Source organism: Aquarana catesbeiana, linkage group LG10, assembly GCF_042186555.1.
Source record: "Aquarana catesbeiana isolate 2022-GZ linkage group LG10, ASM4218655v1, whole genome shotgun sequence".
NCBI lineage: Eukaryota > Metazoa > Chordata > Amphibia > Anura > Ranidae > Aquarana > Aquarana catesbeiana.
In genome coordinates, this window is record NC_133333.1 from 24,956,599 (window position 1) to 24,983,538 (window position 26,940).

Sequence of the window (26,940 nt, forward strand, 5' to 3'; positions counted from 1 at the left end):
AGCAGTCATCTTGGGTCAGGCAGAGCCTATTTTAAGGCTGGGTCCCAGGCTTGGCATGCATTTTGTGAGTAGGCAGAGTAGGGATAGGAACCTGGTCTGTTAGGGACAGCACTAGCGTTAGGGAAAGGTTCCTGGCGAGGAGGGAAAGTGTAGGGTGGCATCTCTTCTGGAAACCTTCCCGACTGGGCATTAGACGGCCAGGCCGCATTCTATTCCCTCTCAACAGATGCGGTCAGTCTAGCTGGAATCTGCTTCTTTCACGTGGCTGGAAACTGAGTTCACCCGGCTGAGTAGCCTTTTCACCGAGTTTGTTGTGAACTTTTATTGCATTTCTTACAAGTCTTTTATTGCACCCACCTCTGTGAATTATTGCCTCTGCACCACACCTACAAGCAGTTTGCAAAACATTGAAAATTCTCGAAATAACAGTAACATCATTGTCTCCCTTACCCTTCCCTTTCCTTCAACGTCTTCACCAAAATTACAGGAAATACAACTGATATTTTTTTACCTGCAAGATCACCCAGGAGTGATCCGTGTCTGAACTCCTGATCAGCTGCCACTCCAACCTCCACCTACCAGGGACATGGGCTATGCCATCCTGACTGCTACCCTTCTACTTCTCATACAGTACGGTGAGTGATCTTCACCATCTACATACTCTAAATAATCTATACATTATAACAACACTTCCCAACCAGTGACAACGTTCCTTCTGTATACTGAAAGAAGTAGAGGTTTTTAGTAGAGACCTTTTAAATCAGAAGGTGATTAGTAATGGAAGCCTAAATATTCCTCTATACTGTATGAAAAGCCAAAACTTTTTTATTTTATTTTATAGTTTTGAATGTTGTTTAGAAGAGGGTCAACCTACAATTCCAAATGGGCCAATAAGAGTTTAAGGTGCTTAGTTAAGTTCCAAGAAAAAAAAAAAAAGGGGGAGCACTGTATATAACATATTATCCCCGGCTGAATTGGCGCTGAGCAAGACAAATGTCTCTTGCTTGTGACAGCCATACCCATTGAGTTTTTGGTCTGCATGTTTCAAGTGGATGTTGGCCATTCTATGTGTAGCCAGATGTAAAAGAACTTGTGTCAGTTGATTGAAAAGTTGACATTTGTTGAGCTGGATGGTGCCAACAGGGCCACCTAAGGCTTGAATTAATTTCATGTATGGCAGGCTGAAATCGCATCAATTTGACCACTTTTAGACACCCCCCCCCCATACTGTATGGTTGCCCTTTGACCAAAAAGGTGGTTATCGTAGGGTTGGTGGACAATGGCTATGCTTTTTGTACCCTCCATTAGCCCAGGCACAGGATGTGCGGCTCATTTTGGAGGAAGGCACACTTTGGCATCTTCACCTTGGATGCCATTGAGCCTTGTCCAGGAAGTATCTGGGCCCATGTGATAACGTTCATTTACATATTGTCAGTTGGTGACCAATTATTGTCTTCCAACAGGCAAAGAAGGGGCAGCAGTGACCATTAATAGTAACTCCAATGGCAATGTAAAAAGCGGGAATGATATTAGCCTGGACATCTCATACACCATCAAGGGATCAAATCCAATAGTCTACTGGGCTATAAATGGCATGTCAGTGGCCCTGTTGGACAATAATGTTGCTACGGTGCTCCCAATCTACACCAGCAGACTGTCCATCATCGGGAATGGATCATTGCTTCTATCAAACTCTACAAAAGAGGACACAGGGAATTACACAGTAACCGTCACTGCACTTGGGGAAACGCCGGGCACGCGGAATTTCGAAGTGACAATCTATGGTAAGTGGTCTATGGTATTACCTAGTTCAGAAATGTACTGGCCTTAGCAAGGCAAAGTTTAATTTTCTGTAGTAGAACTCATCTTGTGATGCTCTGAACTCCAGTAAAATCAATTCTGAAGGTTCTTTGCTTTACCTTAAAAGTAACTTAACTTTTGAGAGAGAAAAAAAAAACCACTCCCCTCTGGGTGATCTATGTACATTGCAGGAATTATAACAAACTTTGCTGCAGATTCTTACCTGGTTATTCTGAAGAAATAGCGGTTTGTTTCTCTGTGTCCATGTGCGTGAATGTGAATGATCATATAATTATCAGCTGCTGCACTTGCAGGTCTCTAATGAGGAAAGTGGTAGGGTATGCATCCCTTTAGATGTGATTTCCCTTTGAGAGTATCTCAGCAAAAATGACATTTGTATTGCAGAGGATGCTCAAAACCTAACTGGTATCTTAGTACAGACTTCTGGGAAAATTTGTGAGCCAATCATGTAGGAAAGGAAATGACATATCTGGGGGGCGTTCCGCATACCACTTGTGTACAGAACAACTCCAGGTTGCCATAGTGCATTTTACAGAAAATTACAGTGCTGCAGACTGAAAAGGAAAGGTCGTTTTTAATAACATTCAATTACATTTTGACTTGTGTAGCAATTGTACATGCTTTACTTATTTAATTTGCCGTATCTCTTCCCATGACAGTGGAGTTACACTTTAAAGCAAAACTCACTTAAACTTCACTGCAGATTTGTACCTGCTTTTGTCTTAAAGATATGTAGACAGAGCATAGCTGTAACCAGTGACGGGACAAGGTCATCAAGTGCCCAGGGCAAAGAATCCACTTTTAATATATGTCGGCAAAAAAAAAAAAAATCTCCCCCCCCCCACTCAAAAAAAATGTAAAAATCTCAAGCACCAAAATTTCACAATTACCCCGTAAGCATAAATTCCCTTTGCAAGCCAAAACTATCCCCAAAACAAAAATACCCCTCTTCCCAGTACAAATCCCCCTCCTAGCACAAATCCTCTACTCCTCAAATTTCCCCTCTGAGCATAAATCCTCTCCCCCCCCCCCAGCACAAATCCCCCCAATCATCACTACTAGCACCAATTCTCCCCCTAAATCCCCTATCCTAACAGAAATCCAGCCTCCTAGTAAAAATCCCACCCCCGTTCAAATCACTACTTCTAGTACAACCCCCCAAATCCCCACTGCACCCAGGGCAACCGTCCCTCCTGCCCACCCCTTGTCCAGGCCCTGGCTGTAACTTCCATAAGCCAAGTGCTAAGAGGGGTCTGTTTGGTGCAATCATATGATCAGTTCCAGAAGTGTAATAAGAATCTTGGCCAATCAGGCATAGATCAAGTTTCTAACCAAAACAAATGGCTTTTTTCAATAAACATAAAAAGGCCAGAGCTGCAGATGCCTAAAATGGTAATATTTTGGCAAAAACAGCAAGCCAACCACATGAACAGCTCTAATGCCATGGTTGCAATAAATCAACTTTTTTTAGCTTGCAAAGGAAAGGATCATGGAAAGGATCATTTTTAATAACAGTAATTCACATCTAGTGCCCATGGGCGTCTGCATGAGCAAGGTGTCCGCACAGTGTTGCCAACCACCCGCGTGTATATATTTTGGACAGCCCGTAAATTTCAATCCATTTTAGAGCTACCTGTGAAAAATATGGCTGTGGGCGCATGTGCAGTTCTAAAGCTTACCGGGCTCGGGCAAGCTTGTACACTTTTGCATTGAGCGGTGAGTTAATGATGGAATGGTGCTGTCTGGCGCCATTTTTGAATGGACAGCAGTTGGCACCCGGCTGCCTCAGAGTCAGCATCATAGCAGCGGACAAGCCTCACGACCTAGAGAACGGACCCCGGCTGGAGCCTGTGGGAATTTCCACCACCACCACACACACCACTGTAAGCATGGTCACATGGAGATCAGACCCTTGCACCATCCATGATGGATGGTGCAGGGATCCGGTCTCCAGGACTCAGTGTGGCTGTGCTCACAGTGGAGTAGTGGGACACCCTCTCCAGTCATGGATCCATCCATCTATCCAGTCCTGTGATTCCCCCTGCGTGGGTGACCAGTGGCTTTGTAATTTTCATGTGCACCCATAAAAAGTATTGTACAAGAAACCAGTATAAATGCATTGAAAAGCACATCGTTGTACATTCATGTGGGTTGATGTGCATAAATTGCACACCAAAGCGTATTAACCTGTGTCAACATGTGTTGACCTACTGTTCGGTGTATATTAGAACAAGCTTTGACATGGGACATGTGTGACATTTTAAAAGGCAAGATACCTTGGGGTGCCCAATTTAGGAGAGGCTCCCATCAACCCTTCTGGATTGGTAGAGAACGCCACGCCATTAGGATAGGGGGTCTGGATAATGGGCAGGGCACTGAATTTAGGTGCAGCCCTTTGGTGATGGTGAGGATCACACTTGATGTCCTCCATATTAAGAAAGTTGACCACCATTGTTCTAGAGGGTTTATCCAGAGTGCACGTTTCATTCATCGGTGCCAAGTTCCACTGGGTTTGAGATGCAGTGCCTCTAGTGGACACAATGAAAATGGTGAAATGGATGAGTTTTTGTTAGTGCAGTCCTTTACATCCTTGGGTTGAGGCCGGTCTCTAACACAGCCATAACCCCCAGGCTCCCCAGGTATTCTACAAAGACATATTTTCAAACCACAAGAGGAGGAAGTCTTTCAGTGAGTGACAGCATGAAAACCTGAACCCTACACAAACTAGCGTCCTTGTTTCTTGACAGCTGGGAGGTTCCAATATCTGGCTGCGGGTTTTCGGCCCAAGGAAGATGGTATTTTTTTAATTTATAGAATACATTATGTTTTATTTAACAGATCCGGTGGGGAATGTTACAGTGAAACACTCGCTCCAGGTGGTGAGCGAGAACACCTCTGCAGTAAATCTAAGCTGTAGTGCCTCTAGTGGTTACAATGAGGCAGTGATATGGATGAAGGATGGGCAGTCTATAACTAATAACAGCATTTACAATCTATTGGATGGGAATCAGACTCTCCAGATAACACAACCCAACAGGACGTTTAGTGGAAACTATAGCTGCAATATATCCAACGCAGTGTACTGGAGTTTGGGGTACCTCCAGCTTCGTGTCTATGGTAAGTTAGGTCTGGTCTGTGTCACCTGTGACTCCAACATACACATTCTTAACAAAAATAGGAGTTTTACAAAAAAAAAAAAAAAAAAAGGTAAATTATTATATTGTAATTAATATATATCCTTATTAATAGTGACATATTATTAGTGTAGCACCCTGGGGTTTAGTCAGGGAGCGCCTCACAAATTTACTTGCCAGGAGTAGTTACCCTGGTCACTTTCTAGAGATCCACTAATTTCTCCCCAAGTTTAGCCTTGTTGCACTTTTCTCTTCTACCGCTAGGTGGCCGGGTACTTGGTGGTACTAGATATGAGAAGGGCAACCCAAGGTCAGGTTATGGGTATATGGGGTATCTCAGCCAATGGGCAGGGGTTTTCTTGAATTCCTTGGCCTGCTGGGAGAGCCTATATATTCGGGTGAGGTCAGGTGATCTATTTTCTGTGCCACCTGGACGGCTGTCTGGGTGGATGTGTGTCGTACACCCTGGGCTGCTAGGCCGGAGATTGGGCCTATCCCGGGGGCATCTGGCTGCCAGGCTGTGTGAGAGCCTAACCAGAAGTAAGAGGGCAGCACAGGGTTGGGATTGCAGCTTGCAGTCCAACCATAAGAGATGGTTCTGCTGGCTGAAGAACCTGTCGTGGTCGGAGGTAGAAGGAAAGCTATCACCACGAAGGGACCAATCACCTTTACCAGGGACTACAGTGAGTAACTGAAGCAAGTACCGGAGCAGTATTCTCACTGAACGGGCACAGTGGAGAATTGGGAAACTTCAGGCGGTGATCAATCAGGGACCCAGCCAGTGGAGGCGACGCTTGCAGAGCAGCCTTGTGAGTCAAGCCAGGGACTGAGCTGGTGAGCAGGGGTAAAGCTTGAGAAGTATCTGGGATTGCCAAGCTAGGGACCCAACAGGGAAGCAGGGGTGACGCTTGAGGGAGCTCAAGGGATTCAGAGTCAGTGAATCAGAGGGTCCAGTGAGAGACCGGGAGCTCAGTGGGCTGAAAAGCTACAAGTAGAAGTTGTAGTGAAGCAAAGAGGACGATTTGCATTAGGAACGGTTAAAGACTGTTGTCATAGGAGACAGCAATCCTGCACATGCAGATGTGGGGCCTTGCTGGGGGCCTTTCCTTGTACAGCTGTTCTCCTATTGAAGTCTCTGAGTATGCCAATTGAAAGTGCATTGCTGGCTGATGATTGGCCAAGTATGCACTATGACCCACATGCTTGGCCAATCACAGAGCCGTGTGTACAGACAGCCGTAATTGGCCAAAGCCAGGGAGGCTTTGGCCAATTATGGCTCAGGGGGTTTAGTACACGCCCCACACTATATAAGACCGCCTGCAGGTCGGCCCTGTGTAGTGTGTTGCGGTGGAGAGAGATAGATAGAGAGATAGTGTCATTTGATTTAAGTTAGATAGAGTAGGCAGGTCGAGTCAGTTAGCTGCACTTGCAGTGTATTGTGTATATATATGCATCCCAGATGTTATATATATTATATACACACACATACTGTATTCAGTTTAGCTAGATCCATTCCTGTTATTAACAGGCAGGTGTTTTTACAGTATTTCCAGTTAGTGTACTGTGTACCCTGCACAGTTGCACCTACAGTATAGCTACCTGAAGACAAGTGCAGGCTGCAGTATAATCGATTAATATATATATATATATATATATATATATATATATATATATATATATATATATATATATATATATATATATATATATATTTATTACACATCCCAGTTATGTCTGGAAGGCCAACAAGGAGAGGCAGACAGTCACAAGCTCACAAGCCAATAAAAGAGGGCAAGCAGGCTCTGTGTCTAGAGGCAACAGTGCTCGTTGTGGAGACGGTGCATCCTCATCAGCACGTGGCCTTGGGACACGCTTGGCCTTTTTTCGGCAGCTGGCCGTGTTGAGCCGCAACATGCGGAAGACTTGGTCGAGTGGAGGACCTCATCCTCCTCATCTCACGCAGGCTCAGGGTACTTTGGTAAAGCAGCTGCCGACGCGGCCTCTTCCCTCTGGTCAATGACATCAGTCACTTCTTCCCTAGCCCCACCATGTCCTCCTGAGGAGTCCCCCGAACTGTTTGACCACAGTGTTGGGTACATGCTCCAGGAGGATGCCCAGCGTTTTGAAGGCTCAGATGATGGTACTCAGCTAGAGGAAGGCCGTAACGTGAGCCCAGACAGAGGGGGTGCCCAAGAAGGACAGCAATCTGGCAGTCATGTTTCCCCTGCTGCAGCATACGGCCAGGTTTGCTCCAGTGATGAGGAGGGAGGGGATGATGAGGTCACTGACTCCACGTGGGTGCCTGATAGGAGAGAGGAGGAGGAGGAGGAACAGCACCAACGAGGCAGGATGCCCTCCAGGGGCCAGCTTAAGGGCAGCACACTGACTGCATCACACCGCAGAGCTCCGCATGTGCAGGGCGCTGCTGTCCCTGCGCCTTATTCTAAAAGTTCTTTGGTGTGGGCCTTTTTTGAGATGAGTGCATCAGATCGCACCGCTGCTATTTGCAACATATGTCTCAAGCGTATCTCGCGTGGCCAAAACATCTCCCGCTTGGGCACCACATGCTTGACCAGACATATTTTGTCCTGCCATGCAGTTTGTTGGCAAGCGTACCTAAAAGACCCACACCAAAGAACAAAGAGGACCTCTCCTTGCTCCTCTTTAGCTGGTATCTCCAATCCCACTATACCTTTAGTCCTCTCCGAGACCTGCACTGAGAGGAATGAAGGTGTAGAATTAGGTGCGTCACAGCCAAGTACTTGCGGGCAATCTGCTATTGGTACACCGACGTCAGATTGTACCAGGCAAATTTCCCTGCCCCAGTTGCTGCACCGCAGAAAGAAGTTCGCTCCCAGCCATCCACATGCCCAGTGGTTGAATGCTAGCTTGGCAAAATTGCTAGCACTTCAACTGCTACCTTTTCAGTTGGTAGACTCTGCCCCCTTCCGTGAGTTTGTGGAATGTGCAGTTCCTCAGTGGCAGGTTCCCAAACTCCACTTTCTCATGGAAGGCGATTCCGGCTCTCTACCGGCATGTGGAAGGCAATGTCTTGGCCTCGCTGGACAAGGCGGTCAGCGGTAGGGTGAATATTACCGCTGACTCATGGTCCAGCAGGCATGGACAGGGACGTTACCCAAGTTTCACGGCGCATTGGGTGACTCTGCTGGCAGCTGGGAAGGATGCAGGACAAGGTGCAGTAGTGTTGGAGGTTGTTCCGCGACCACACCTGCAAAATGCTACTACTGGTGATTCTGACACACCTCTCTCCTCCACCCCCTCCTCTTCTTCTTCCTCCATGGCCTCTATCTGTGCCCTCGGAACCAGCGGTGCTCCATAGGCGTTCAAGGGGCTACGCAAGTATGCAGGCCAAAAGATGCCATGCGGTGCTTGAGCTGGTGTGCTTGGGGGACCGGAGCTACACTGGGGCAGAGATTCTGTCACCTCTGCAGGGGCAGTTTCAGAGGTGGTTGACGCCACGCCAGCTTAAGCCAGGAATGGTGGTTTGCGACAATGGCACCAACCTCCTCTCTGCCCACCGATAGGGGCAACTGACCCATGTGCCATGTTTGGCTCACGTCCTTAACTTGGTGGTACAGCGGTATTGGGCAGGTACCCGGGCTTACAGGATGTCCTGAGGCAGGCCAGGAAAGTCTGTGCGCATTTCCGCTGGTCATATAATGGCAGTGCTCGGCTGGCTGACCTCCAAAAGGAATTTAACCTGCCCAAGAACCGCCTAATCTGTGACATGCCCACCAGGTGGAACTCAACGTTGGCCATGCTGCAGCGGCTGCACACGCAGTAGAGGGCCATCAATGAGTACCTGTGCGACTATGGCACCAGGACAGGGTCGAGGGGAGCTTGGTTTTTTTTCCCCCACGCCAGTGGGCCATGATCAGGGATGCATGCACTGTCCTGTCACCATTTGAGGAGGCCCCGAGGATGGTGAGCAGTGACAGTGCATGCATCAGTGACACTGTCCCCCTTGTCCACCTGTTGGAGCACACGCTGCGTGGAATAATGGACAGGGCACTTGAGGCAGAACAGAGGCAGGAAGAGGAGGACTTCCTTAGCTCTCAAGGCCCCCTTTATCCAGACAGTGTTCCTGCCGATCACACAGGAAGAGGACGAGGAGGAGGAGGATTGTGTCAGCATGGAGGTGGAGCCTGGCACTCAGAATCAGCAGCAGTCTTTAAGGGATCATTTACAGTCCCAAGAAACCCATGGACTTGTACGTGGCTGGGAGAAGGTGGCTGCGGATCATGTCATCCTTAGTGGCCCAGAGGACTCCGGACCGAATGCCTCAGCAAACCTACACTGCATGGCCTCCCTGATCCTGCAAAGCCTGCGGAAAGATCCTCGTATTCGTGATATCAAGGAGAGGGATCGTTACTGGCTGGCAACCCTCCTTGATCCACGCTACAAGGGTAAGGTTGCGGACCTTATCTTGCCGTCGCAGAGGGAGCAGAGGATGAAACATCTTCGGGAGGCCTTGCAGAAAGGTCTGTGCAATGCGTTCCCAGAGGCTGGGAGCGTACAAACTCCTGTTCCTGGACAACGTGTTGCTGAGGCTTCGGTCAGTAAAAGAAGGAACGGTGGAGAAGGTGGTCGTCTGACCGATGCGTTCAGACAATTTTTTAGTCCGCAGCCCCAAGGTATGATCGGTTCCAGCAACGATCGCCAGCATCTGTTTTACATGGTGCAGGAATACCTAGGGGCAAGATCTGACTTGGACACCTTTCCCACCGAAAATCCTCTGGGTTACTGGGTCTTGAGGATGGATCACTGGCCAGAGCTTGCACAGTATGCAATTGAGCCTGTCCTGCATCCAGCGTTCTTTCGAAACACACATTCAGTGCTGCTGGAGGCTTTGTAACCGATCAAAGGGTGCGCCTGTCCACCGACTCGATCGATCGGCTGACCTTCATAAAAATGAATCAGTCTTGGATCACCACCAGATACCAAGCACCTGATGCTGATGTAACCGAATATTTTTTTTTTGAAATGTCAGATTCCTTCAAGACTCCCTATGCTGATGCTGAGTGACTATCCTCTTCCTCCTCAATGATCATGCTGATAGCTTGTAAGAATATTTTCGGTTCTGGGCACCGCCACCAGTGGCTAAGGCCCAATTTTTCTGCCCGTTTAACAGGGGCGTGTATTTACAATTTTTGATGCAATATTTTGCAGGAGGGCTCATTTCTGCGCTCCAACTAGAGTATCTGGGAGGGTAGTTGCAGTGTTGTGGCACCAGTGCCTAAGGCCCAATTTTTCTGCCCCTGTTCAACAGGGGCGTGTAATTACAATTCTTGATCTAATATTTCACAGCAGGGCCCGTTTCTGCGCCCACCAAGAGTAACTGTGAGGACTTACAGTGTTGTGGCACCAGCACCACCATCACCAAAGGCCCAATTTTTCTGACCCTGCTCAACAGGGGCATGTAATTACAATTCTTGATCTAATATTTCACAGCAGGGCCCTGTGAAGGCTTACAGTGTTGTGGCAACACCAACACCTAAGGCCCCAATTTCTGCAGAGTATATAGGGCAGGCCCCTAATTTCAAACATCCAACTTACAAACGACTCCTACTTGCAAACGGAAGGAGACAACAGGAAGTGATATGAAATCTACCCCTAGGAAGGGAAATTCTCTCCTCTAAGAGTTAATATGGGAAAAACGTGTCTCCTCTCCACTGATGGTTTATCACCAATCCTTGTTTCACTAAAAACCCCAAATTGTCAAAAAACATTTGTCATTGTAACAGAAAGTGAGGTGAAATCTTCTGAAGAGGAGGACAGACAGCAAAACAAATGTCACAGGGGTGATAACCCTTCCCTAGGTTTTCCAAAAAGCTTAAAATAGATTTTTTGGCTGGAGCTACACTTTAAAAATGTACCAGTTCAAAATTACAAACAGATTCTACTTAACAACAAACCTACAGTCCCTGTCTTGTTTGCACCGCCTGTATACTGCTGTTCAGAGTATATAGGGCCTGGGGGCCCCACGCCTTTCCTTTTTTTAATTTGGGTGCAGGGTTCCCCTTAATATCCATACAAGACCCAAAGGGCCTGGTAATGGACTGGGGGGTACCCATGCCGTTTGTCTCACCGATTTTCATCCATATTGCCAGGACCCGACATTACATTAAACCCGCAAGCAGTTTTAAATGACTTTTATTCCTTTAAAAATGTCATTTTGTGCAGGGACTGTTCTAAGCAGGGGAAACATATGCCACTTTACAGGCATACTATAGACACCCCCCAGGTACGATATTTAGAGGAATATTTCACTTTTTTTTTTCACTTGAAGCATCATTAAAATCACTGCTCCCGAAAAAACGGCCGTTTTTAAAACTTTTTTTTGCATTGATACATGTCCCCTGGGGCAGGACCCGGGTCCCCAAACCCTTTTTAGCACAATACCATGCAAATTTTCCTTTAAAATTAGCACTTTTGATTTCGAACGTTCGAGTCCCATAGACTTCAATGGGATTCTAACGTTCATGCAAAGTTTTGGTCCGTTCGCAAGTTCTGGTGCGAACCGAACCGGGGGGTGTTCGGCTCATCCCTAGTTAAGAGAAATAAAACCTCTTTTACATCCAAGAAGTATCTGGCGCCCAATAACTTTATCCACCTTGCACCCACTATGCCTCACAACCCACCACATACAGAAGGATGTCAGCTATCTTTGGCCCTGAAGGTTCTTATTAGACTCGAGGCTAGAGACTTTGCTACATTAGTAATGATAATTCATATTCATTCTCTCCCTCTATCTATATAGACATACATGCATAATATATATTTTGTTTTTATTAACCTCTTTGCGCTCGCGCTATAGCCGAAAGAGGGCTGCAGCGCGGACGCTAACTGCTGGGAGGCCGTCCCAGGATGCCCTCCTGTTTACTTCCGCAAAGCGCGCTCCCGCGGGCGCGCATCGGGGAAGTTCTGTGCTGGCCGTGTCCCTTGGACACAGCCAATCACAGATCGCTGAAAACGGCCAATCGTATGTAAACATATGAGATCATCTCTCATCGCCGGCTCTCCCTCCTCACACAGAGATAGCGTGTGAGGAGGGAGAGCTAACCGCTGCAGCGGTAAGTGTAAAAAAAAAAAAAAAAAGAAAAAGTGTCCCCACTGCCATCTGTCCCTGCCATCTGTCCCCACTGTCATGTCCCTGCCATCTGTCCCCACTGCCATCTGTCCCCAGTGCCAAGTATAAGTGCCATCTGTCATCAGTGCCACATATTAGTGCCATCTGTCATCAGTGTCACGTGTCATCAGTGCCACGTATTAGTGCCATCTGTCATCAGAGCCACGTATTAGTGCCATCTGTCATCAGTGCCACATCAGTGTCATCAGTGCCACGTATTAGTGCCATCTGTCATCAGTGCCATGTCAGTGTCATTGTCCTGGTGCTCTAGGGCCTTCAAAAGTGTAATAGGTAGTCAACAAGTTAGATGTGCAATTTATGCTCCTAGAACACGTGATGGCACTCCCTGCATGTTGGGCCTCTCTATGTGGCTAGGCTGTGAAAAAGTCCCTCACATGTGGTATCGTAATACTCAGGAGGAGTAGCAGAATGTATTTTGGGGTTGTTATTTGTGGTATATACATGCCATGTGAGAGAAATAACCCATTACAATGACAGTTTTGTGTGGGGGGGGGGGGGAATCTTCATTTTGCAAAGAATTGTGTGAAAAAATGTCAACATCAAAAAGCTCACCATGCATCTTACCAAATACCTTGGAATGTCTACTTTCAAAAAAGGGGTTATTTGGGGGGTATTTGTACTTTCCTGGCTTGTTCGGGTCGCAAGAAATGAGATCAGTACGTCAGTACATCAAGTGTGATCAATTTTTTATGATTTGCACCATAGCTTGTAGACTCTCTAACTTTCACAAAGACAAAATAATATCCACTAATTTGGGTTATTTTTACCAAAGATATGTAGCAGTATAAATGGTTGCCAAAATTTATGAAGAAAAATTAATAATTTGCAAAATTTTATCGCAGAAACTAAGAAAAATGCGTTTTTTTTTTTTTCAAATTTTCGGTCTTTTTTCATTTATAGCGCAAAAAATAAAAAACCCAGAGGTGATCAAATACCACCAAAAGAAAGCTCTATTTGTATGAAAAAAAGGACAAAAAATTAATTTGGGTACAGTATTACATGACACGACTGAGTAGTTGTCATTCAAAGTGTGAGAGCACTGAAAGCTGAAAATTGGGAAAATTGGTCTGGGCAGGGGGGGGGGGGTATATATATATATATATATATATATATATATATATATATATATATATATATATATATATATATATATATATATATATATACATATATATATATACATATACATACACACACACACACACACACACACACACATACATACACACACACTGTATATATAAAATTATTAACTAGTTTTTATATGTTATTACTATTATTATGTACATATTTTTATTATCAATATCACTGATGAAAATAAAAATAATAATAAATGTCCTGGCCCAGCTTCCAATGCTTCCAGGAGGTGCAGGAGATGTCACAGGTTCACACCTATGCATTTTTTGGTGCTTTTTGCAGACACGCTCTACAGTTCATTTAACATGATTTCCTATGGGACGCATTCACATCTATGCTTTTTTCAGCCACTGCATTTTTGGAAAAGGGTCAGGGACTTTTTATAAACGCAAAACAGTGCTTTTTTGGTTCAATAGACTTAATTTAGTGCATTTTTGCTGTGATTTGCCGAGATTTCTCTAAGGCCTGATTCACATCTATGCATGTTGCTTTTCAGCTTTTTGCTGTGCTTTTTGCATTTCTTTTACCACATTTTTACTGCAAATTTGTGTGTTTTATGTTTTTTTTTTTTTTTTTTGGGGGGGGGGATTTGTTGTTGGGCAGATTTAAAAACGCAAATTGTGGCAAAATTGCGGTAAAAACACACTACATGCTTTTCTGCAGCTTCTCCATTGAAATCTATTAAACCAAAATAATAAAAGCAGAAAAGCACTGTTTTGCATTTAAAAAAAAGTCCTTCACCCTTTGCAAAAACGCAGAGGCAAAAAAAGGCATTGATGGGTATCTATGGAACATGTTCACATGTTAAAAAAAATGTCCTACATTTCTGCAAAAAGCATGAAAAAAATGCATTAGTGTGAATGGAGCCTAAAAAGGACGCCAACACTTGCATACAACTTTTCTTCTACCCTACCATAATGGCAACAGAGCCAAATACAACTGCCAATAAGGTGTAAATCACTGTGGTACCTCAAGCTACAATAGCGATTGTTGCAGTCCAAAAGGTGCTGTGCACAGCAGCTGTCCTTCTGCATAATGAGCACAAGAGATCACTCGTTCAGTATAGTTGCCCCTTAGAGAATGCCTTGCATTTTTCTCAATGAACGCAAAGCATTCTCAGATTGGACAAGGTAGAGAGTAGGGGTGGTGACCTCTCTATTGTGTCTAATCAGAGAATACTTTGTATTCAATGGAAAAAAAAAATGCAAGGAGTTCTCCGAGTGGCAGCGGTGCCGAGTGAGCACCCCCCTGTGGTCAGTGTGCAGAAAAGGCAGCCACACAGCACCCAGAAGACCGTGGCCATCACTGTAGTAGCTTGGGCTACTACAATGATTTACGACTTTCACAGGGACCAATCAGACATCACATCATGGGTTATGACTAAGGCCTTATAGGCTGAAACGCGTCAACGGTTCTCATTTGCGTTTGGTCACTGTGGCTTGTCAATAAGAATTACATTTTTTAAGAGCAATCACCGGAATGCGGATCATCTTTTCCTCATTTCCCTACTCAGCCAGCGACTGTGGATCGAGCACCCGGGAGCTCTGCTTTCTATGTGATGTATGGGTAGCAGCACTGACTTTTTTGTTTATAGTGTGCAGAAAAGGCAGCCACACAGCACCCAGAAGACCGTGGCCATCACTATAGTAGCTTGGGCTACTACAATGATTTACAACTTTCACAGAGACCAATCAGACATCACATATGCATTCTTAAATTGTGCCAAGCTGGCCCCATATAAGCCCCATGTCATCTCTGGAAGTTAACTTTAAAACTCCACATTATAGCTTGTTCTTGAACAGTAGGGGAAAGGTGTGATGAAACCGTCCAACACCCAGCTTTGGTGCTTCCGTCAGTATACAGCTTCCTCCAGTCTGGAACCAGATATAGCCGCATATTGCAACCAAGATACTAGACAAGACTAACTCAGATGCAAAACTTGAACGCTTTATTGAAACTCAGACACATTATTTATAGTACACAAGGTCAGATAAGCCTGATCACATTATTGTATACAAAGAAACCTGTATACAGAAATACAATTAACATGAGATAATTAACTGGTCACCTAAACCAGCCTAGGTCACTCAATGCCCCCCCCCCCCCCATGTTGTGATTAATCAGACAGACAGAAACAATAGGTGTCTTAATTAACAATGGGAGAGACATGCTTAGCTAAAAACACATAACACCTTAATAAACAGACAATAGCAGGAGACCACCAGCCAGCTTACTGATTATATTGACTTTTGCTATGAGTCTCAAAGTCTGCAGCAGACATTGGTGGTTTGGGCCTAAAGACTCCAAGTGTATATGAGTCCTCTAGTTCCCAGAGTCTGTGTTTTGGGGAGACATGGAACTGAATCTAAAGTAAGATTACTCCAAGGCTCTCTCAGGCATACATACTCCCGAAGAGTAGAATTTCCTTATAAGTCAGGACCCATAGTCAGTAGGCAAGAGGTTAGCCTGCAGTCCCCTTCAAAAACCTCTGCCCCGGTGAGTCTGTCACAGAATGCCTGTGTCCCCATTGCAGAGATTTTTCCCCCACTTCCTGTAGAAGCAGAAAATGATGGATAATCTCTCCAGTGAGGACAAAACCCTTTTTAGTAAAATTTTTATTAGCAATTTTTTTTCACAAAAATTGGGGAAGGGTTAGCACCCCTGTCAGTTTACATCCCCAAACTGCCCAATTCCTTGCCCTTCTGTCCCAGGGAAAAAAAAAAAAAAAAAAAAGCTACATTTTTCCCCAATAGGGTCTGTTGGAAGGCAACATGTTTTATTTCATAACACAAGATGTGTTTGAATATGAAATCTGGATACACAGAGTCTCATTACTCTTGGGGGCCGACTGGAATGTAACAGGTTGCCCATCGAGGGTTTGTATCATATAGAGTGCAATAAAAAAAAAAAAAAAAAAGCTGCAATGAAACCATTCACATTTTAAAGTGTAATTATTAATACATTTTCCCTCTTGTCTGACAGACCAGGTGGTGAATGTTACAGTGACACAATCACCCCAGAAGGTGAATGAGGGTGCGGCCTTTGTAAATTTAAGCTGTAGCTCCTCTAGTGGCTATACAGAAATGGTGACATGGATGAAGGATGGACAATCTGTGATCAGCAAGAATGCCTACAGTCTGTTAGATGGGAATTGGACTCTCCAGATAACGCAACCCGACAGGACATTCAATGGACTCTATATCTGCAACGTATCCAACGCAGCCTACTGGGGTTCTGGGTCCCTAAATCTCACCGTCTCTTGTAAGTAATAGTAAAACACAATTTAATCAGCCATGGACATGTCAGAGTTTTACAGGTGCTGACCTGAGGCTGCCAGTAGACACAAGATAGAAATCTTCTAGCTCAAATGAAGTCTCACACTATTTTAACATCTGTATAGTCTTCTACCCACGGCATGTTGTGCTTTGTGACTGATATTTGCTGGTCTTAAAAGACCTTTTTGTCTCTGTGAACATGCTGCTTCCTGCCCTCACACTCCGGTGCTCTACTAGCAGAGCTGAGTAACAGCCACACCCCTCAGCACAAGCTTACCCAAACAGGCTTGTACAGGAGAGAAGGGGAGGGGCTTGTCTGACCTATTCTGTTACTGATTACTGAGTGCACCGGGTCTAACTCTGCTGGCTTTTCACAAATTTTTCAAAATTTTGAATAGAGCAAGGAAGGGCCAGCAATTCTGCCAGAACTATATTGCATTTACTTCTGTCAGGATCCCTATTGGGGAGATTTACCCTCACTTCCTGTAAAAAAGTGATGGGTTAGAGCATGGGTGCTCAACCTGTGGCCCTCCAGCTGTTGCAGAACTACAAGTCCCATTATGCCTCTGCCTTTGGGAGGCATACTTATTTAAATTAAAAGCCTTGCAATGCCCCATGGAACTAGTAGTTCCGCAACAGCTGGAGGGCCACAGGTTGAGCACCCATGGGTTAGAATGATCAAGACACAGATATGTTAATTTTGGCACCATCGTCCCTTTAAGAAAGAGCAAAGAAAAAAAACATATTGGGAGTATGGGACTTTATGGGTGCTTGTTACAATAAAATTAATATATCACAACGGAATATGAAAAAAATTAATTTTATTACAAAACATGGAAAAAGACAAAAACAAATAATCACATAGAAAAGAACAGGGGTCGTTTTCTCTATGCCATTTATGTTCAATTTTCCACACATGAATTTTACATGTTTCGCCTTGCGGCTTTCTCAGGAACATGTGTACATTTTTCTCTAATAAGTAGATATAAATATATATATATATATATATATATATTATATACAAATCTCGGACTTGAAAAAATACATAAAATACATTAAACCAAGTACATATACATGGGTGCATCCAAAAGGGGTGGCAGAAAATTCTCATCCAGTAGCCTCTGGCTCCAGTGCTTAGGAGATTCAGAAACCAGTCTTCTAATAGATGATATCAGAGCAAGTAATTGGGCACCAGGGCCCTCCCGAGAAGAGACATCGACCAAGCCAAATCACCCACAGAGAGGAGTACCATTGATTGGCTTAGGTACCATTATAAAATCTATTGTTACCTATAAACGATCGAAACATGTGGATATGACTTATCAATGGCAATGCATGTCATTAAAATACTTAAATTAGATCAGATTATTTGGACATCTCATAAATAAAACGAAAAATATACTTTCATAGAGAGTTTCTGTTAAATGAATGACTGGGAGCCTAAAGTGTCCAACAAAGTGCAGCTGCAAATATAAGACTATATCCAAAGTTAACATTCCACACCTACAGTCCTGCAGGGATATAAAAAAAAAAAAAAAAAAAACTCTATAGTTTCCAAAAAAAGGGATCAACTTAAACTATCCTACCATAAACGTGATAGGAGGAAATTGGCTTGCCTGTATATGCTGTTGGATCCATATATGTAAAGACTCCTGAGCAGGATGGGACAATAACATAAATATGGATGATCCAATCTGCAAATGGACGCAAATAGTATAAAAAATAAATAAATAAAGTTACCCCCCCCAAGAACTGGGGCATGACACCTCTCAAGGCAGAGCAAGGACACCACACCGGTAATTTCCCTGGATAAAAAAGGTTATATCCGTCTGCAGCTGCATGGACAGTGTGGCTCCCAGGGACTCCAGCAGCTTCAGCAATGCCACATGAGTCTATTTGTACTCCTCCCCATTGCGTCGGGTAAGCACGATGTGTGACATCATACCATCCAGATGCAAAACGGACACTGACAGATGACGCTGCAACAGGAGGAGGCAGCCGTTCCCCCGTCCCATCGCAAGCCCACACCGCGCGCACGGAACCAAGCAGGCGGGGACCCTGCCCACGATCCACCCACAGGGAAGTGCTGAGCGCGGTGATGCCGCCATACCCGACACCCAGGCGCCCATGCAATTGCCCGCGGTGAGACGGGGAAATGCCAGAACCCACCGAAACAGCGCCACCTAATGCCTGGACCCACAGAGAATGCCCCTGTCCCCACAAGAGATCAGCACGGCCCCCATTGGGGGATGGGGACCGTGTTGCTGTGGGCCCCTGGGCGTCCATGTGGGGATCTGGTGGTAGAATGATATGTGAAAGTCCCGGGTGATTGTGCCCAAACAAATGCTCTGTAAACAAAAAATAAAAAAAATTGATGAGGTCTATTTAATGTATGATCATGAATTACCTATTGTCGTAGAAGGATAGGAGAATCCTGCTCTCCACATGGATGAAGCCTTACAATAAAATAAAATAAGTGTTACAGTACAGCATAGACATGTGCTAACTATTGCAACCAAATGATATTTTTTGAATTACTAATACATATTCCTCAATCCTGAGAAAAAAAGTCCCAAAAAAGGGGGTTCATTAGAAAGAGAGAGCCCCAATAGTGGCTAACGTTCGTCCCCGAAATGACAACACAGCGTCAAAGAAAAAAGTGGTGTGGCGGCAGGGGCATTCGGAACAGGGTCCAAACCCGCGACACTGGGGTCTGGATAAATAGAGTCCACAAAAATGGGCCAAATGGGGCTATAGAAAGGGTTTGTAACTGATGCCCTTATTCAGGCCTGGAATTCTGGCTGCCTGTAAAAGATAAATCCATTTTTCTTCAAGCTGAAATAGTTGCTTACCGTCCTGCTCAGGAGTCTTTACATATATGGATCCAACAGCATATACAGGCAAGCAAATTTTTTCCTATCATGTTTATGGTAGGATAGTTTAAATTGATTCCTTTTTTTGGAAACTATATTTGGAGTTTTTTTCTATATCCCTGCAGGACTGTAGGTGTGGAACTTTAACTTTGAATATAGCCTTATATTTGCAGCTGCACTTTGTTGGACACTTTAGGCTCCCAGTCGTTCATTTAACAGAAACTATCTATGTAAGCATATTTTTTCATTTATGAGATGTCCAAATAACCTGATCTAATTTAATTTTTTTAATGACATGCTTTGCCATTGATAAGTCATATCAATATGTTTCGATCGTTTATAGGCAACAATAGATTTTATAACGATACCTAAGCCAATCTGTGGGTGATTCGGCTTGGTCGGCGTCTTTTCTCGGGAGGGCCCTGGTGCCCAATTACTTGCTTTGATATAATCTATTACAGACTGGTTTCTGAATCTCCTAAGCATTGGAGCCACGGCCTACTGGTTGAGAAGTTTCTGCCACCCCTTTTGGATGCACCCATGTATGTATATATGTACTTGGTTTGATGTATGCAAGTTTGAGATTTGTATAACTAATATATCAATATTTATATCTACTTATTAGAGAAAAATATGTCCATGCATGTTCCCGAGGAAGCCACAAGGCGAAACATGTAGAATTCATGTGTGGAAAATTGATTGTATATGTGAATAAACTGCATTTGTCTTTTTTCAGGTTTTGTAATAAAATAACTTATTTTTTTCATATTCTGTTGTGATATATTAATTCTATTGTAACAAGCACCCATAAAGTCCCATACTCCCAATATGTTTTTTTCTTTCTTCACTTCCTGTATCAGCTACAGGACAATAGATGAAGCAGAATACACCCAGCAGAGACAGAAAAAACTGATCAGAAGTTCTAACCCCTAACCACTCTACACAAAACTAAAAGGAAAAAATGGCTGCAGTTTAATATAGAAAAATACAGCTTAGCAGACTCTAAAGGATGCATTTAAAGACAAAATTGAATACCAATGCGCCCAGTGATAGTGCATGTACATTTTTTCTGTGCGAATGGGTCAGAATTTTTTTCTATTAGGCGATTTCCTGTGGTTGAATAATTTTCCATAATTTATTGTAATACCACATTTGGCCACTAGATAGGAATTTCCTAATGCTTTGTGCTATGATACTTTGTGCCATCAAGTGGCCAAATGTGGCATTTTCTTTTTTTACATAAATGAAAAATATTTGAATAGTGCAGGAAATAGCCCAATAACATTTTCTGCACAGAACAAATGTACATGTGACTTTTTTTTTTTTAAATACACCTCCAAGTGGTTGTTTTTTCAAGTCGAACGTCTCCAAAACCGGACATGTTTCTAAATGAAGCAAAAACTCAGTCATCCAAGTTACTAATAATCCTTTTCTCCTCCCTATTTAGATGCCACACTCCGTGCCACCAGCACATATAGCATGATGATAATTACTCTACTGGGAGGAATTATGCTTGCCCACTGATTATTAGCCCTGGAAATAGCCTATGATGGCAGACAGGTAAGCATATCTTGGTGTTGCAACCCTTGAAGGCTGAGACCACCCACAAGTAAAAACAGCTTTGGGTTTAGGCTTGTTGTCCCCTTTGGCTGCATCTACTACCTTGTCATGACTACAAAGGCAAGATCTTACAACTGAATTTTTAGTTCTCCCCTGAGAACTGAGGGTTACAAAGCTGATGAAGGGTGGTCGACATATCCTACCACATTATCTATGATATGTATATACTAATGGTGGGAATTCTAAGCCCTGGTGATGGCTGAAACAGATGGGTGGAGCTGGAAGAACTAAGATCTCTGGTTTTAGAGATTCCATAACCACTGCATGATCGTTTTAAATCTTGGTAATTTTGTTTGATTTCCTAGTACCTTATATTATTGAGTTAATCAGCACCAAATAATTCTATTGAATGGAGCACACAGACCATTCACCTCAGTGTCCACCCTAGAGAAGCTTGTATTCTCATATCCATTAATAATACATATGTGTCGATTTACCAAAACTGCAAAATCTGGTGCAACTGTGCATGGTATCCAATTAGCTTCTAACTTCAGCTTGTTCAGTTAAGCTTTGACAAAAAAAAACCTGGAAGCCGATTGGTTTCTATGCAAAGCTTCATGTGATTTTGCACTCTCCAGTTTTAGTACATCAACCCCATAGACCAGGGGTCTCCAAACTTTCTAAAGAAAGGACCACTTTACGGTCGTTCAGACATTAGGGAGGCCGGAATGTGGCCACTGGGGAGTAGAAAATGTCCCGGCATCAGTGGGAAGTATAGTGCCCCATGTTTAGTATTAGGGGAGAAGTGTCCCATCATTTGTATTAGTGGAAGGATTATTGCCCCATTATCAGTATCAGTGGAAGGATTATTGCCCCATTACCAGTATCAGTGGAAGGATTATTGCCCCATTACCAGTATCAGTGGAAGGATTGTTGCCCCATTACCAGTATCAGTGGAAGGATTGTTGCCCCATTACCAGTATCAGTGGAAGGATTGTTGCCCCATTACCAGTATCAGTGGAAGGATTAGTGCCCCATTATTAGTATCAATGGGAGGAATAGTACCCCATTGTTGGTGTCAGTGGAAAGAATAGTGCCCTATTGTTAGTGTCAGTGGGAGGAATAGTGCCCCAGCATTGGTGTCATTGGAAGGAATAGTGCCCCAAAGTCCGGATAAAGCCAAGCAGAGGGCCGCATCTGGCCCCCAGGCAACAATTTGGGGACCACTGCCATAGACTGTTCATATTGTTCTCTACCCTTAATGATCCCACATTTCCTTGTGACAGTACACAGGCCATTCAGATAAGTCTCCGCCCTGATGAGCGTGTGTTCTCATTTCCTTGTGACAGTACATAGACCATTCCTATCAGTCTGCACCCCAGAGGGACTTGCATTTTTATTTCCATGTAAAAGTACACAAACCATTCATATCAATTTCCATCCCTGAGGATCTTTCATACTTCTTTCCTTGTGACAGTACATAGACCATTCACATCAGTCTCCACCCCCTAGGAGCTTGCAATTTCATTTTCCTATGACAGTATGGAAACTATTTAAGTCAGTCTGGGGAGCATTCATTCTGTGACAATCATACAGACACATAATAAACGCTGAATAACCTACAGGTGTGTTTATGAGATGGAATTAAAAGAAAATATAGACACATCCAAAACAATATCTTTGGTGAATACAATTTTTTCTTAATTTATAGGTTTCTGGCAATATCTTTTGTGCACTGAATAAACCAGAGAAGAGGGCTCCTACCTGACAATGCTATCCTGATCGCCACTGCTTCCTTCCTGAGCCTCTATTAACTACCAACTGCACATGCCTCTGTGTCCAACCCTTAAAGTATTCATTTACTTTTAGTTAGACCATTTACCCATCCTAATCTCCTAATCTACTCTGATTTCTAGTGGAATGTGTAATAGAATGTATAAACTACTGACTCCATCTAAGATTCCCTACATTTTACATAAAGTATAAATTAACTTTTTGTGTGTGTAAGTTTTGCCATGGTCAGTTTGACTAGCAGTTTGCCTAGAACCACACCCTATGAGATATTGTGGTTAAGCCGAATCTGTGTCAGCAAGTTATCAGCTATTTCTTGTTCTCTAGTCAAGCAGCCTAACTCTTGATAAGAAAGTACTGAGTGTAAAGTTTGAATAACCCTTAGACATGTATTTTTACTGGTATATATACTACTGTTGTATTCAATAAAGTCAGAGATCTTATCAACACACACTCAAGCCTGTTTCCCGTGTCTCATTTGGTCTCTCACAAATCCGAGGGTTCCGGTGGTCTGCCTGCATAAACCAGTGTGGTTGTGAAGGTGTATAATTCCTTTCAAATGGGGGCTCGTCCCAGATAAAGCAATCATCCTTGGTAAGTAAACGTTTGTCTTATTTTGACAAATTAATTTTCTTGCCTCGGCGCCAATAAAGCTTTAGTTCCTTAAAAATGATATAGAAAGGAGACGGACCACTCCTTAAAGGTCTTTGGGAGATCTGAGTCCTAGAGAGAGGATTCATTAATATTAGACAAAAACAGTACTGTAACTCCTTTTGGGAAGGAGAGAAAGAGTTTATGAGGTAACAACCACCGTGACCCAAAACCTCTGTTTGCTTTGTCTTTCTGTCGCATAGAAGTATAAGTTAATTTGTTGTGTGGAAGAAGCTGTAAGTTAAGACAGCCTCTCGTTCACTGTAATATGGGTCAAGAACATGGTAAAGAGGCTCCGCCTCCCCCTAACCCCGGGGAAATTTGTAAGGATTATGTTGCTAGGGTTTGTGGTACCGATTTTGAATTTATAAATCCTTGGGTGTCAAATTTAGCAGGGTGGACTGAAACTATGCATAGTAGTGATCCCTTCCCCCGAGATGGAGCGAATGATGAATTTCATATGGATATGGTAAGAGGCTTATGTCTTGGTGACAAGAAGGCTTTCCCATGGTTTTCAGGAGACCCTCAGTGGGATATGAAATCCATCACACTTTTAGGATTATACCAAATTGTCCAGTGAATCTCTTGGGTAGGGACTTTCTGGGAAAGATAATAATGTCCCCAAGTGGCGGTCTTACTGTCTATTCAAACAAGGTCCCCATCGTGCCCATTTTGGCTCTAAGTAATGAAGTACCAACAGAAGAATTCAGAAAGGATTTACAAAATGCCTGGTCAGATGGGTCTTTGGATGTGGGTCTCATCACCTGTGCCCCATACAAAGCCATCCTCAAACCTTGGGCAGAACCCATATACCACAAACAATATCCTTTGTCAAAAGAAAAGGAGGACAGAATTTCTCCCATGGTGGAACATTTCCTTAAACAAGGAATTTAAAAAAAAAGGAAAGAATTTCACCTTACAACACTCCTATAAATCCAGTCAGTCAAAAAGCCGGATGACAGTTAGAGGTTTATTCAAGACCTTAGGGACATAAATAATCTTGTAGTGCCCATAGCACCTATAGTACCTGATGTGCCATCACTCCTGAATTCCAACCATCCGATGCAGAGTATTTCACAGTAATTGATTTAGCAAATGCATTTATTAGCGTCCCGGTGCATGAAGAGACACAACCTATTCTTGCATTTTGTTTTAGAAATCGCCAGATGACCTGGTGCAGAATGCCCCAAGGGTATGTAGACTACCCTCTAGTCTATTCAGTTGTGCTCCAGGCAACCCTACGGTCCTGAACTCCCCGCCATGGTTCAGTCCTATCACAGTATGTTGATGATTTGTTGTTATGCAGTCCAAGCCAGGTTGCCAGCCGAGAGGATGGTAAAGATTTATTTACTGGTTAGCAGAAAATTGTCGAAAAGTCTCTAAAAAGAAATTGCAATGGTCTCAAGAGACTGTTGAATACCTTGGTTTTACCCTTACAAAAGGAGAAAGAAGAGTCAGTCACAAGAGAGCTGTGGCTCTCATGGGTCTGCCCAGACCACTGACAAAGAAAGATATACTTTTCTTGGTATGATTGGTTACTGCTGCCACTGGATACTTGACTGCTCTTTCTATGATAACCTCCTGAGGCAAGCCATAGGCTCAGACATGCCAGATTGTGTAAAATGGACAGATGAAATGTGTGATGCATTTGTGTACCTTAAGACATCAATGGTAACGGCCCCTGGCCTCGGATTGTCCACTTATGGTAAGATGTTTCACTTGTTTGCCAGGGGCAATTGTAAAACAATGGTGGGTGTCCTGGCACAGGAACACAGAAGAAAACTCTGCCCTATTGCATTTTTTTCAATAGTAGTGCCAATGCCGGTACAGGGCATGCCGGCCTGTCTCAGAGCTTTGGCATCCTGTGCTATGGTAGTAGAATTGGCTACTTCTTTTACTCTAGAACATCCAACCACCTTACATACTACTCATAATGTATCCATTTTGTTGAAAAATATTCATACCCAACATATGTCAGCCCAAAGATTGAGTGGATACAAGGTTATTCTCCTCACAAATCTCAAAATAAAATATGTTCACCTACTTCAGGTCCAGCCCCGATCCTAAACGCGTTACTAGGTTTAAAAGGAGAAGAGGGTGAGGTAGTTCCTCAACATGAGTGCATTGAAATAATCCACCAGGACACATCTCCACGTGCAGATAGGTCTTCCACTGCAATCCCGGGGCCAAAATTTTTTTTTTTGTTGATGGTTCTTGTTCTAGACCAAACGACAACACATATCATGCAGGATATCCTATAGTCCAGTTACCTGATGTAGTGCTTGAAGCAAACCCAGTCCCATTTCAGTCAGCACAGGCTGCAGAACTGATTGCCCTTACAAGAGCATGCCAGCTCTTTGAAGGACACGATGTGAACATTTATACTGATTCTAAATACGCATAGGCCACGATTTTGGCATTATCTGGTTAAAAAGAGGGTACATAGCAGCAGATGGCAAATCAATTTCACATTCAACATTAGTGTCCAGTCTTTTGGAAGTGATTAAGTTGCCTCACTCTATAGCTATCCTCCACTGCAAGGTACATACCACAAACCAAGATGATGTTTCAAAAGGAAATGCCTTAGCTGATACAGCAGCAAAGGAAGCAGCTTCTAAACAAGAAGCTACCATACACATGCCATCACTTGCACCTGAAATGCCCCTGTTAGACCAAACCTTGTCAGATCTTCAGACATATGCTACAGACACAGATATTAAACAATGGAATATTGCAGGAGTGCAGAAAAGCCCAGATACTGGACTTGTTTGTCAAGAGGGGAGACCATGTGTACCTGTAGCTAGTGCACCTTTATTTATGTCCCAGTATCATGGGGTAGGGCACAGAGGCTGGCAGGTCCCATGTAAATTATTGGATAATGATTTCTTTATCCACTGTCTTCCCTCTTTGGTTAAATCATATGTTGCCAGATGCATCACATGCATCCGAAACAACCCAAGAAATCCACACAAAGCAAAACATGAACACCTTACATATCCATCCACACTTTTTACAGATTGACTTCACCCATATGCCCAAGTTAGGTAAAAGACAGGAATATTTACTTGTGATAGTAGACATGTTCTCAAGATGGACAGAAGCCATCTTGCAACCACAAAAGAAGATGAACAAACAGTTGTAAAAATCCTCATTCTGATAATGGCCCTGCCTTTATTTCAAAAGTGTTCCAAAATTTAGTGAAAACACTTAAAATTGATTGGAAATTTCATATACCTTACCACCCACAAAGTTCAGGTATTGTTGAGAGAATGAACAGAACCATTAAAGAAACAGGAGGTACATATATTAAGTGGCAGAAAGTCCTACCAGCAGTCTTGGCTGAAATAAGAAATGACCCCCTCTAAGAAAACAGGATACTCTCCATTTGAGGTCCTTATGGTTAGGCCATTTCCCACCCCGTGTGCCAGACAACCACTTATGTTAGAAAGAGGGGACCTAGAAGTAATACAGGGAGAGTATATTAGGAAATTCATTGAAACTCTGGACAGAGTTGAAAGAAATGTTGC

At 43.6% G+C, this 26,940-nt stretch overlaps 2 protein-coding genes across 2 annotated transcripts in view; one reads left to right on the forward strand and one right to left on the reverse strand.

Moving 5' to 3' along the window:
- IGLON5 (IgLON family member 5) overlaps window positions 1-26,940 on the reverse strand; it is an 859,278-nt gene that overhangs the window by 207,105 nt on the left and 625,233 nt on the right. The gene's annotated exons all lie outside the window — the stretch shown is intronic.
- On the forward strand, window positions 397-23,215 carry LOC141110480 (hepatic and glial cell adhesion molecule-like). The gene is made up of 5 exons (XM_073601842.1): window positions 397-635; window positions 1,464-1,784; window positions 16,246-16,524; window positions 20,859-20,971; window positions 22,683-23,215. Exons 1-4 carry the CDS (start codon window positions 587-589, stop codon window positions 20,933-20,935), a joined length of 726 nt encoding a protein of 241 aa, XP_073457943.1. The 5' UTR covers window positions 397-586; the 3' UTR covers window positions 20,936-20,971; window positions 22,683-23,215.